General features: G+C 54.9%; 1 protein-coding gene across 3 annotated transcripts in view; it reads right to left on the bottom strand.

Moving 5' to 3' along the window:
• Positions 1 to 5,420: 5,420 nt before the first annotated feature.
• The window catches only part of LOC140612560 (large ribosomal subunit protein bL21m-like), a 74,901-nt gene continuing 67,884 nt past the window's right edge, over positions 5,421 to 12,437 (bottom strand). For all 3 annotated transcript variants that reach the window (XM_072790233.1, XM_072790232.1, XM_072790234.1), the window contains 5 exons: positions 11,930 to 12,015; positions 10,711 to 10,874; positions 8,460 to 8,512; positions 7,414 to 7,517; positions 5,421 to 5,535 (listed from right to left, as the gene is read on the bottom strand). In XM_072790233.1, the coding sequence (XP_072646334.1) occupies positions 5,471 to 5,535; positions 7,414 to 7,517; positions 8,460 to 8,512; positions 10,711 to 10,874; positions 11,930 to 12,015 (472 nt within the window). In that variant the 3' untranslated portion in view covers positions 5,421 to 5,470. The remainder of the gene's footprint in view (positions 5,536 to 7,413; positions 7,518 to 8,459; positions 8,513 to 10,710; positions 10,875 to 11,929; positions 12,016 to 12,437) is intronic.

Genomic DNA, 12,437 nt, shown 5'->3' on the forward strand with positions numbered 1-12,437 from the left:
ACTGAGTCACCTAAGATTTTCTTTTTTTTTTTTTAATTTACTTATTCATAGAGACACACACACAGAGAGAGGCAGAGACACAGGCAGAGGGAGAAGCAGGCCCCATGCAGAGAGCCTGATGCAAGGGACTGGATCCCAGGACTCCAGGATCAGGCCCTGGGCTGCAGGGGGCGCTAAACCGCTGAGCCACCGGGGCTACCCCTGCCTAGGATTTTCTTTATCCCAGTCCAAACATTCTGGGAGAGAGAACTCTACAAGCCTTAGCTGAGCTCCAGAAAGTTCTGGGCAGCAAATGGAGGGGGACTTGCGGTGTGTGCGGAAGGGGGACCATCAGAAGACACACTTCCATGTTTGGCCTCAGGCTGTTCAGGGAAACATGTTCTTTTCAGTGTTTTCAGAGATGTAGATGGTTTTCTTTTCTTTTTTGAAAAAATATTTTATTCAGGAGAGACACAGAGAGGGAGGCAGAGACACAGGCAGAGGGAGAAGCAGGCTCCCTGCAGGGAGCCTCATCTGGGGACTCCAGGATCAGGCCCTGACCTGAAGGCAGGCGCCACACCGCTGAGCCACCCAGGTCAGGCGTCCCTCTTTTCTTTCTTGTTTTTTTTTAAAGATTTTATTTATTAGAGAGAGAGAGAGAGAGAGAGAGGAGCAGGGGGAGGGGGGGAAGCAGGCTCCCTGCTGAGCTCCATCCCAGGGCCCTGGGGTCATGACCCGAGCAGAAGGCAGCTGCTTCCCCAACTGAGCCACCCAGGTGCCCCTACAAGGTTTTCTTAAGGAAAACATTCCTGGACAGTGGAAGTAACAGTTTCATTTCAAAGGACGGGCTCGACAATCCAGTAGAGTCTTCCCTTGAAGGGGCAGGCAGGTCACGAGTTCCCACCTGCGTGCGCTGCGTCTTCCCGGGAGAACTTTTCTGGAAGGTGGGAAACGGCACAGCAAAACGTCACGTGTCAGCAATTAGCGAGTGTGATGACAACGTCGATGTTTACCCCCACACAGCGGCCAGCTGGGGCCAGGCGGGGAACCACGTGTGCTCCCCCCACACCCCTTCCCCACCCCCGTCACAGCCGGGACACCGGGGGGCTCAGCCCTGTGGATGTTCAGACCTGCCAGCCCGCAGACCCCCTGCCTTGAATGATTCAGAAACTCCCCTAAGGGCGCCGGGGTGGCTCAGTGGGTCAAGCATCAGCCTTTGGCTCAGGTCAGGATCTCGGGGGCCTGGGATCGAGTCCTGCATCCGGCTGCCTGCTCAGGGGGGAGCCCGCTTCTCCCTCCCCCTCTGTGATCTCACTCTTGCTCTCTCTCTCAAAAAAAATAAAAGGAAAGAGGGGACCCCCCTCCGTTTGAGTGCACCCAGGTCTTCCAGCCCTGAGCTCCCGCACCCAGGACCCGGGGCGCCTCGCCCGCCTTCCCTGCGGCCCCCACGCAGGTACCTCACTTTATTTTTACTTTTATTTTTTTTTAATTTTTATTTATTTATGATAGTCACAGAGAGAGAGAGAGGCAGAGACACAGGCGGAGGGAGAAGCAGGCTCCACGCACCGGGCGCCCGACGTGGGATTCGATCCCGGGTCTCCAGGATCGCGCCCTGCTGCGCCACCCAGGGATCCCGGTACCTCACTTTAAAATGACCCTTGGTGACGTGCTCTGTCCCTCAGAGGTCATTCCCGGAGACCATCTGATAGACTGTGCCGGCCCCGAAGTTCGGTTAGGAGCCGGGGGGTCGGGGAGGTCGGGGGGCCCAGGGCAACCCCCCCCTTTGCCAGTGTGTCCCGCACACGGAGCCTAGAACCCTTGGCCGGGCGGAGAGGGGGCGCTGCGCAGGAGCAGAGGGAGAAACCTGAGGACGTCTCTGGGGGGGATAAGGGGCGTCCTGGTTGGTGCGCCCCGGTCCCTGCGCGCGGCCCACAGGAGTAGGGCAAAGTGCACCCAGCCTTGAGGTGCGGCGCTTATGTCCCGGCCACGGGGGTTGCGCCCCACCTTGACGCAAGTGGCTGGGCCCCGCAGAGGGAGGCCCGGGGTGCAGGGGGAAGGTCAGCAGGTCACGGGAGCCCGTCCTCCGTGCCAACGCATGCAGCCGCCTCCGCCGAGGGCACCCGCACCGAGGCTCAGGGGCGCCTTCAGCGCTTCTAGAGCAGGGCTCCGGGGTTCCGGGAGCCCCGGCCTCGGCCTCGGCCTCCCCGGCGGGTGAGTGAAACGATGTCATGCGCGCCCGGGCACTGGCTGTCCAGGGCGGGACGGAGGCCAGCGGGAAACGCGGGACAAGCACCCTCACGTGCTGACCCCAGGAAGACAGGGAGCACACGGTGACCCGGGAAGCGTCCTCCTGAGACGGGCGGCCCGGCAGCCCCACGCGGGCCCGTGGTTCATACCCATAGTCAGGAGGAGCGCGCTTGGTGGTGGAGGGCGGGGGTCAGCCCCGGGCTGCGCTGCCTCCCACCGGACAAGGCCTAACGCCCACTGCGCTCTCGGGACCCCTGGGAGGTCCCACAGCGGCCCGGAGGGCGAGCCAGGAGGCAGCGGGCTGTGGGCAGAGCACCTTGGCCCCTGCCGCCCGCCCCCGCTGCTGCCAGAACAGCACAGCTCTGTCGGGAAGAACCTGTGGGGGGCTTTCGTACTCTGCAAAAATACACGAGGGGCTGTTTCTTTTTCTTTTTTTTTTTTTTTAAGATTTTTAATTTATTTATTCATGAGAGACAGAGAGAGAGAGAGAGAGAGAGGGAGGCAGAGACACAGGCAGAGGGAGAAGCAGGCTCCATGCAGGGAGCCTGACGAGGGACTCGATCCAGGATCTCCAGGATCAGGCCCTGGGCTGAAGGTGGCGCTAAACTGCTGAGCCACCCGGGCTGCCCTCTTTTTTTTTTTTTTTAAGACAAGTGATGTCATTAACCTAATCCATAATCCATGTTTTCCCTTTTAAAAAAAGTTGTGGTAAAATCTACCTAACATAGAATTTACCATCTTAATCAATTTTTTGAGAAAGAGAATGAGAGAGGAGTGGAAGAGCCTGAGTGTGAGAGAATCACAAGCAGATTGTGTGCTGAGTGAGGAGCCCGACGTGGGGCTCAATCCCATGACCCTGGGATCATGACCTGAGCCAAAACCAAGAGACCGATGCTCAACCAACCGAACCACCCAGGCGCTCCACATCGTAACCATTTTTAAGTGACAACTGGGTGGCATTAATGACATTCACAATATTGCGTAACCATCACCACCATCTACTTCCAGCCTTTCCCAGGACCTCACACAGAACCCCTGTACTCATCAGGCAACAGCTCCCTATTTCTCAGTGACTCCAGCCCCTGGGAACCCACCTACTTTCTCTATGGATTCGCGAATTCTCGGTGTTTCACACAAGTGGAATCACACAGCGTGTGTCCTTTCGTGACTGGCTTCTTCCACTCGGCATCCGGTGTTCAGGCTCACCCACGGGGCGGCATCAGGACTTCACCGTCTTCATGGCTGAACAATATTCCACCGCACTATGCACTGCCCACGCTTATCCACCCACCTGCTGACACACACGTGAATCCTTTCTGCGCTTTGCCTGCTGTGAACAAGGCTAGTCCAGTTTTTTAAAGATTTTGTCTGAGAGTGAGAGAGCTCACGAGCAGAGTGAAGAGCAGAGGGAGAGGGAGAAGCAGGCTCCCTGCTGAGCATGGAGCCCAATGTGGGGTTCAATCCCATGACCCTGAGATCATGAGCCATCCGGGTGCCCAAGCTTAGTCGTTTTGAAAAGCAGCAAACAGGGATCCCTGGGTGGCGCAGCGGTTTGGCGCCTGCCTTTGGCCCAGGGCGTGATCCTGGAGACCCTGGATCGAATCCCACGTCGGGCTCCCGGCATGGAGCCTGCTTCTCCCTCTGCCTGTGTCTCTGCCTCTCTCTCTCTCTGTGTGTGTGTGACTATCATAAATAAATAAAAATTAAAAAAAAAATAAAATAAAATAAAAAAAAATAAAAGCAGCAAACGTTCACTAGCTCATCTGCCACATTAATGCTCTGTAGGCACGTCACCAGTTCCCCAGAGCAGACGCTGCACATGGTGAACGTGGGCCCGGCGCTTCCCATCACATGGTCCAGTGAGGCGGGTACTGGGATCTCCCCCATTTACCAGGGGAGGCTGTCGAAGCCCAGGGCCTGGGTACCTTGCCCCGAGGTCCCGCAGCGCCTGGGGCTCACACCCTCCAGAAGCGCCCTGCAGCCCCAGAGCCCTACTGCCTGGCCAGAGCAGGCCTTCCAGAACCTATTCTGTTTCCAGCATACACATGTGCCAGAGGCACAGAACGGGAAGGTGACTTCTGTCTCACATGTTTTTCAACAGCTGTCAGCATGAGGGAGGTCCTCAGAAGCTCGAGGCGTGGCCTTAGGGGAGAGCGCTCCACCAGCAGGGCTGGGGCCCAGCACCCCTCACGCCCCAGCACCAAGCCCTGGCAGCCCATGTGGGCGTCCTGGTCCTGCGGGACTGCGCCCCCTGCCTCCCACGGAGGGTATTACACAGGAGAGTCTCCTCTGGGGCGGCTGCTCCATGCACCCTCAGAGCTGTCACTTCCACGTGGCAGGCACCACCCGATGACCCCCCACGGACTCTCCCAGGACCCCTGCAGAAGAAAGCACGCACTATGGTCCCACAGGTTTTGTTGTGTGCCTCACAAGCCCTAACTGTTCTCTGGGGGAGGCCCTGCCTCTGGGAATGACACAGCTCAGAGGGCCTTGCCAGCAGAGAGCACCCCCGTCCCCAACCGGCTCCCCGTTCCCTGGGCCACTCCGGGTCCAGGACCTGCTGTCCCTCCTTGATGGATTCCCTGTGCGCTTACGTTCCAGGACAGGTGGCTGCTTTTAGGATCTGCCCCAAAACACCTCTGGCCCCTTTGCTGTCTGCTACTGTCACATCCCAGCCACTTCCTCACTCTCAATTCCCCCTATCCTCCCCCCCACCCCCCACCCCCGCCGCCCAGTCCTGGCCAGACTGCCACTCCCCTTCCCCACTGACCACAGGCAAAGGACAAGAGTGGGGCTCTGGGCCCAGACTGGTCTGAATCCCAGCTTCTTAAAAGAGCAAATCACGAGAAACAAGCACACTCAAGAGATGTGGTGTGCTCGTACTTTGCCCACCTTGCCAGAAGGTGGTGTGAGCTCCCAGGGCCCAGCTGTGTCCCCACACCACGCCCTGGGGCCCCGCCACCTGCAGTGGGGTGGATAGTGGACAGCAGCCAAGAACGCGACTTTGTCTCTCAAACAAGCCTGCAGGCTGCAGCCCCCGGAGGGCCGTGCTCGTGCTTCTTCCTGAATTCCAGGCTTCTCTGGCTCGGGGAGGCTGCTGCTTACAGAACTAAGCTCACAGACGTGGCACTCAAGCTAGAACAATCTGTCACAGGAATGCAAAGCTTTTTATATAGAAATTCTGAAACTCGGTGTCCAGAAAACAGGGGTTTATTTTTACATTCTGTAAACATGAGCTTCAGGATCAGCACAAACATGGAGCGATCTCAATGGTGTTTATCCGAAGGACAGTCTGTGGGTTCACGATAACTGGAAGAGAGAGAACAGGGTCACAGCTTGGCCACGTCTGCGGTGTTCATGAGCCACAGTGAGACCCTGTGGCCGGACCACCTGCTCTTTCCACCGGGGGTCGGCCTGGCACTGGCCCTCCCCAGGCGGAACCCAGGCCCCATGGGGACCCCGCTGGCCACGTGCCTGACCTGCCCCATGCTCCGGGAGCCCCGTCAGAAGCAGCAGAGGGTGGAGGAGAGGCTCCTGTGAACCTGACCTGAGGCGGAGCCAGCCTATTCTGTCAGGGTATTTTAGCACCTCCCCAATACTGGCAGCTCAGGCCAGTGGTGATGAGGGTGACTGAGGACTGTGCATGCTATACACTTCCCAGACAGGATCCCACACCTGTGGGTCCTAGGCTTGAGGAGCCCCCACCTTACGGGGGGTTGTGACTTCCAGGGGTGCCTACTGCAGGGATGGGCCTGTTCCTGCTTGTGGATTCACGGGGCTGTGGGGGGTGGCCACGGACTGGACCAAAGAAAGCTAATGGGGACAGGACGAGTTGGGGGGAGCACAGGCCAGGCCTCAACTGGCACTCCCTCAAGATGGGGAGGGGCAGAAAGTGGAGTGACAGCTGGTCTGGCACCTACCTGGGGCCTCCTGTGACTCCATGTGTCCCAGGACCCTCCATCTTGGATGTGTGGGGCCTGGCCCCCACCTGGGAGGCTACTGCCCTCACTCAGGAGATGCCCTCACCTTCCCGACCTCTCGTACCATAGTCTGGGACACCCCTGCAGCGTGCCCCAAAGAGCCACCGCAGGAGGCTTCCTCTCCTCTTCCCGCTAACTGGCTGCTGAACCCACCCCAGGGCCCCTCTGCTCCCTCACACCTGGTGGGAGGGGGGCACCCATGGGTGAGGTCTGTGCTGTGAAATCACCCGTCACATTCACTGCTGCTGCTCTACTCCGGGTCTCCTTAGACCACATCAGGGCCACCTCCCCCCGCTGTGCAGCCCAAGTATTTGGACACCAATGGTCAGAATCCGCCCTGCCCCTGCCCCTGGCCCTCATGCTGTACCTGCCAGCACGTTACGCAGCTCCCGGGCTGACATACCCTGCCAGTTCCCTCTCTCGTCCATAGTCAGTTTTGCTCCTTCACTTTGACCCCTGACCTCACCCCTTCCCACCTGAACCTTCCCTCCACCCCCGCCGTCCCCAGGAGACCCCTGGACTTGCTGCCCAGCAGTGAGGCCATCAGAGGGACACTCACTTCATCACCAAGCCACACTCTGCACGGCCCTTCACCCTATGCTCCTCACCCCATCCCACGCTGGCTCTCCCTTCTCTGTCAACCAACGGCCCTCTTCCTCAGGCCTCCCTCCACCCCTGGATATATGTACCCAGAGGCACAAGGTCAGGTGTTGCTCAGGTCCCACCAGTTATCTAAGATTCCTTCCGGTTCTCGTGTGGAGTGGCAGTTTGCTCATGGCACTGCGGGGGGAATGCTCTGCTGAGAGGACTGCCTTGCCCCACCCCGTTTATTTGTCCAGTCTCCATGCTGGACAGGAGTCACCTCTGGTGCTTCTGGCACAAATGGTGCTGCCACTGATGCCCGTCCGTGGGTCATGGGACATGCTGTGCCAGTCTGAGGTGAAGGCAAATGTTCCCCTTGCCATTGTGACCTGCTGGCACATTGTGGTCCAGTGGCAGTGGCTGAGGTCCCAGGGCCCCTCCCTCCACACCCCTGCTCTGCTTACGAGTGACTTCTACCTGCCCGGCCCCATCTAACCCAGGAGACCGGGGCTGAGCTCCGTCCCGTGTCGGTGGCCGCTGTCCCTGCCAGCAGCCACAGGACCGAGCATAGTGGGGGACCGAGCACAGTGGGGACGGGGCACCAGCCACACTTTGTCTAACTCACCTTTCGTCTTCCTGTAGTTTTTCCTCTTCTTAAATTTCATATTAATTTTTGGCCATGATTCTGTCTTTTCGATGACCGTGGCTTCTACTCGAACGAGATCCTTTCTAGAAAGAAGAAAATAAACAATGACCTACCTTCTTAATTATTTTTCAATCTTACTAATGGTGTGTAAGAATTTCCAAAACAAAGTTTTACTTTCTTTTCTGCTGATTATAAATTATACCCTCCCTGCAGATAATTTGAAAACCTCAAAGAAGCACGACAGAAGGGGAGGAGGCAGGGGCAATGGGCAAAATGAGAGAAGGGGGGGGCAGCCCACGTGGCTCAGTGGTTTAGTGCCGCCTTTAGCCTATGGTATGATCCTGAAGACCCAGGATCAAGTCCCGTGTCAGGTTCCCTGCATGGAGCCTGCTTCTCGCTCTCTCTGTGTCTGTTTCTGTCTCTCTCTCTCTCTCTCTGTGTCTCTCATAAATAAATAAATAAAATCTTAAAAAAAAAAAAGAAAAGAAAAGAAAAGAAAAGAAAAGAAAAGAAAAGAAAAGAAAAGAAAAGGGGACTAAGAGGTGTGAACTTCTGGCTGTGAAATAAACCAGCCATGGGGGGGTGGCTCAGCACCAGGAATATGGTCCACAACACTGTAATCATTTTGGGAGGTGACCCAGGGCAATAGGCCCATGGCGGACTGCACTCTGTAATGTACCAAGACATTGTGTACACCTGACATGGATACGATACTGTATGTGAATTATTACCTGATACTAATAAAAGAGAACAGCACAGGGGCACCTGGTGTCCCAGTTGGAGAAGTGTGGGACTCTTGATCTTGGGGTTGTGAGTTTGAGCCACATGTGGGGAGAGTGTTTACTTTACAAAAAAGAAAAGAGAAGAGAAGAAAAAAGAGACAGGGTGGTCTCTCAACAAATCGTACAAGTCTCCACTGTAATAAATTGTAATAGAACAATGGTCTGGCCTGGGTGTCCTCTGCATGGCTTCCCTCACAGATCGTGCAGGCCCTAGACAAAGTCCAGTATTAGTGAGCGCATTACCCAAGGAGTGGCTTGCCAAGTAACGTGAAGTTGTCAGCTCCAACCAATAGGACCTGGGAAATGAAACAGGCATGTTACCAACAAGAGACAGAAAAGTCAGTGATGCAAACAATGGAGCATGAGGAAGGAACCAGCCACCCAACAGCGTGCTACGGACTTGATCTGCCAGCCTACTAGCTGTTCCTCAGGGTTCAAACCAGCGGGAATGTGAGCCAGCCCCCGGCTGCTGAGCCACAGAGGTGCGGCTACCTCCCAGATAGGCCCATCAGTGCAGCCAGGACAAGCGTCGTTGAGTACCTGACTTGGTGATTGTGCTTCCAGAGAAGAGTGTCAACTGCCTGTGTAAATAACGGTGGCTTTTTTTTTTTTTTTTTTTTACTTTTTATAGAAAGTTATATACAGCGAAAATCCTACTGCGGTGCCCTTGGAAGCAGTTTATAACACTGCTAATTCTGCCAAGATTTAGGTTCAAGTGTATTTTTTAAAGATTGCAAAATTCCACGTGGATGTTTCAGCAACTGTCCTTTGCATGGCCAAGTGCGGCCTCAGATGAAGGCATCTTTGCATTACAAGGGCAGATGAGAAAAACACCCAATGACATAAAGCTTAAATATTTAAAGGTGAAGTGTATTTTACAACAACATCAATGGACTTCATATGTTCGATGATGACAAATAATCAAAACACTGTATTACAGTCTCTTTCAGGGTGACATGTTCTCTTCTACTGCATTTCCTAAGTTAGGAAAAACAGTTTGCGTTAGGTGGTGGTTTCTAGAATGTTTTTGTGAATGTGAAATGTTTCAAAATGATATCTTTATAGGGGGTACCTGGTTGGCTCAGTTCGTGGAATGCATGACTCTCAATCTTGGGGTCATAAATTTGAGCCTCATGTTGGGTGTAAATTACTAAAAAAAAAAACTTAAAAAAAAAATTCCCTTTCAAAAATCGTCAGATACACCTCTAAAGTCTCCTACTTATTTTAGATGTTATATAGAGTAAATGTGCCCTTGCCCATGAGCTCATGACAGAGCCACTGTCATTAAGGAGAAGTAAGTCCTCCTGGCTGTTGAAGCCCTATATGGTTGATTAGTTCAGCTCTGAGCTCAGTTCACCGGCTGTGAGAACAGCATCTTAGAAACAAGAGTTTAAGGGGGCGCCTGGGTGGCTCAGTGGTTGAGCATCTGCCTTTGGCTCAGGTCGTGATCCCGGGGTCCTGGGATTGAGTCCTGCGTTGGGTGAGCAGGGAGCCTACTTCTCCCTCTCCCTCTGCTGCTCCCCCTGCTTGTGCTCTGTCTCTCTCTCTCTCTCTGTCAAATGAATGAATAAAATCTTAAAAAAACCAGAGTTTTGGTTTAAGTACACAAAAACTCTGCAACCACAAAAGAGGAGTTTTAATCAATAAAAAACCCATATATGCTATGGCACATTATGTTAGCAGTTAAACACATCCTAGAAAAACGATCTAATATAGAAAGCTCATATATACATATATAAATATATATTAGAACTTATTAGAGAGAGAGTGAGTGGGTGAGAGAATGCACAGAGGGAGAGGGAGACACAGTCCCAAGCAGACTCTATCTCGAGTGCAGAGCCCGATGTGGGGCTTGATCTGATTCTGAGACCACGACCTGAGGTGAAAACAAGAATCTGATGCTCAGCTGACTGAGCCACCCAGGCACCCCTGAAAACTTACATTTGATATACTTTTATAAATAGAATAAGAAAAAAACAAAGAAGTCTGCCCCAAACAACAAGAAGAATTGTAAGTGATGGGTAGAAATACCAGGCTAAACATGCAGACCAAGCAGTGTGGAATGGCCGGTAGACATACCAGTCCCTGGGAAATGCCTCTAAAACCAGTCCTTCTGCTTAAAAGCAGCAGCCATCAAGTCTAACACCACAGTAGTGTTCCTGCAGAAACACTCGCCCCGTCAGTGTGGGGCTGAACCCCTGTCTGCAACCGGGATGCTCATTACGCTCTAAGGGAGGGTGCTCCTGAGACGGGAGCTCCATCAGCACACGTGTTTTCCTTGGAGGAAGGGTGGCCCGCCTCCCTGTGAGGGGAAGTCTCCTGAGCTGCCCTTGCAGTCCCTCGCCCTGCTGGGCTTCAGCCACCCCCAAGGGGACACCTGCCCTCTCCTGTCCCTTGGCTCTGCTCACCCTCTCCCGCTGACCTGAGGAAGGCTCCCCAGGATAGCACACCTGGTGACTGAACTCCTGGGGCACACAGACCCTGTTGCACTCACCTTCTCCAGCCGTATCCTCTCTCCACATGCAATGTCTAATTCGTTGTTGATTAAAATCAGGTCCTCAGAGGTCACCTTCCACTGGTGGCTGGCGAAGTGCACCACAGCAAACAGCCTGCCATACTGGCCTGTGGCGATCAGCTCGTTCACCTTCCCCACGACCTCTAGGAGCGGGGAGAAAGCAGGCCAGGTGGCCAGCTGGTCAGCTACTCCCATTGGCACAGGCCTGCAGGGACAGTCATACAAGGCCCCAGGTCCCCTGCTCTCCCTCAGTGGGATGGGAAGTGGCGGTGGGGCTGCCGCCCGTGATTCTCTAGCCTGAGCACTAGGTGCACCTGGCTCCGTCCCTGTGACTCTGGGGTGCAAAGACCTTCACCCCATTGGATTCCCAGTCTTCTGTAAGAAAAAGCCAGAGGACTAGCAAAGTGAGAGCAGAGGCCTTTTTGCAAACCAGGAAAAGCTAGAATTACACCCTGTGGTGCTAGGTCCACCTGGAAGCCTCTGCCCGCACAGCCCGCACAGCTCCGGGCTTCCACTGCCTCACCTCAGGTCGCGATCCCTTCTCTCCTGCCCTGTTCGCTGTCTGATAAGCATCTGTGAGCCTTGACCTGCCCAGCCTGGCCTGAGGCTGGGTGCTGGGACAGGAGTGCACGGTGCCTGCCCTGGAAAGAGTCAGGCCCGAGCTGTGCCCGGAGAAAGGGCAGAGCACTGTTTATCTGGCACCACATCTCAAACGGTACTTTAAAACCAGAAGATGCCACGCGCTGACCTGCGTTTCCAGCCTTGTAAGGCAGAGGACACCGCGCTCCCTCGTGGCAACGGTGGCCGGCCACATTGTCCCTCCTCACGGGACACGCTCTGGGTCGACAGGAATCCTGACACCCCGAGTTTCTCCAACTCCCAGGCTGCACCCACACCTACTGACCACCATGCACATGGTTCTTCTGATGGCGGAGCAATCTTTTCCTGCCACTGTGTTTCCACCAACAGTGTGGACATAGGTGGAGCCGGGGGTCCTCCCTTGCTTACACTGCCTGCTTGGACTGTGGCTGGTGCTCGCGAGGGTTTGAATCTGTGTCAAGTGGCAAAAACGAGCCTGAGCATTCACACCGTGCTGAGTCTCAGGGCCCCTGGAAATGTGAGATCCTGTTCTGTGGCCAGGGGACCACCTTGTCGGGGGAGAAATAGGGGGTACCGCCCTCGTTTCCACATCTGTTACCTGCATGGTGTCTGGTCTCCTCAGCTGGGTCTGGCAGGACAACTTCTGGCCAAGGTGGTGAACTCAGTGATGTTTTAGGAACGTACCTGTAAAACAGATTTTACATGTACACGGCATGCCCATGGATAAAGACAGTTCAGGATCTGTGAGAAACGGCTGTGCTCAAGCTGGGGGGACAGGGCTATGCCTGCCATATGCTCCCAGGAGGCCCCGGGCCATGTGGACACGGGACTCTCAGTACAGACTTGCCCCTCTGTGTGACCGCACATCTTCTCAGAAGGGCCACATATTTCAAGAAACATCCACTAATTACTCAATAATCAAAACGGGAATTCCAACCATTTCATCCCAGAAGTGCCCCTCCTCGGAAGAACTACCTCCCTGGGCCGGTGGCTCATCCGAGAAGACAGGACTCTCTTTCTTAGTGTCAGGGCACACGTTCTCTTAGAGGTGTGGGCTGCATCGATGCCCCTCCTTTGCCACCCCCAACGCTCCACCCAAAGGCAAG

This window comes from Canis lupus, chromosome 21 (assembly GCF_048164855.1).
Source record: "Canis lupus baileyi chromosome 21, mCanLup2.hap1, whole genome shotgun sequence".
NCBI lineage: Eukaryota > Metazoa > Chordata > Mammalia > Carnivora > Canidae > Canis > Canis lupus.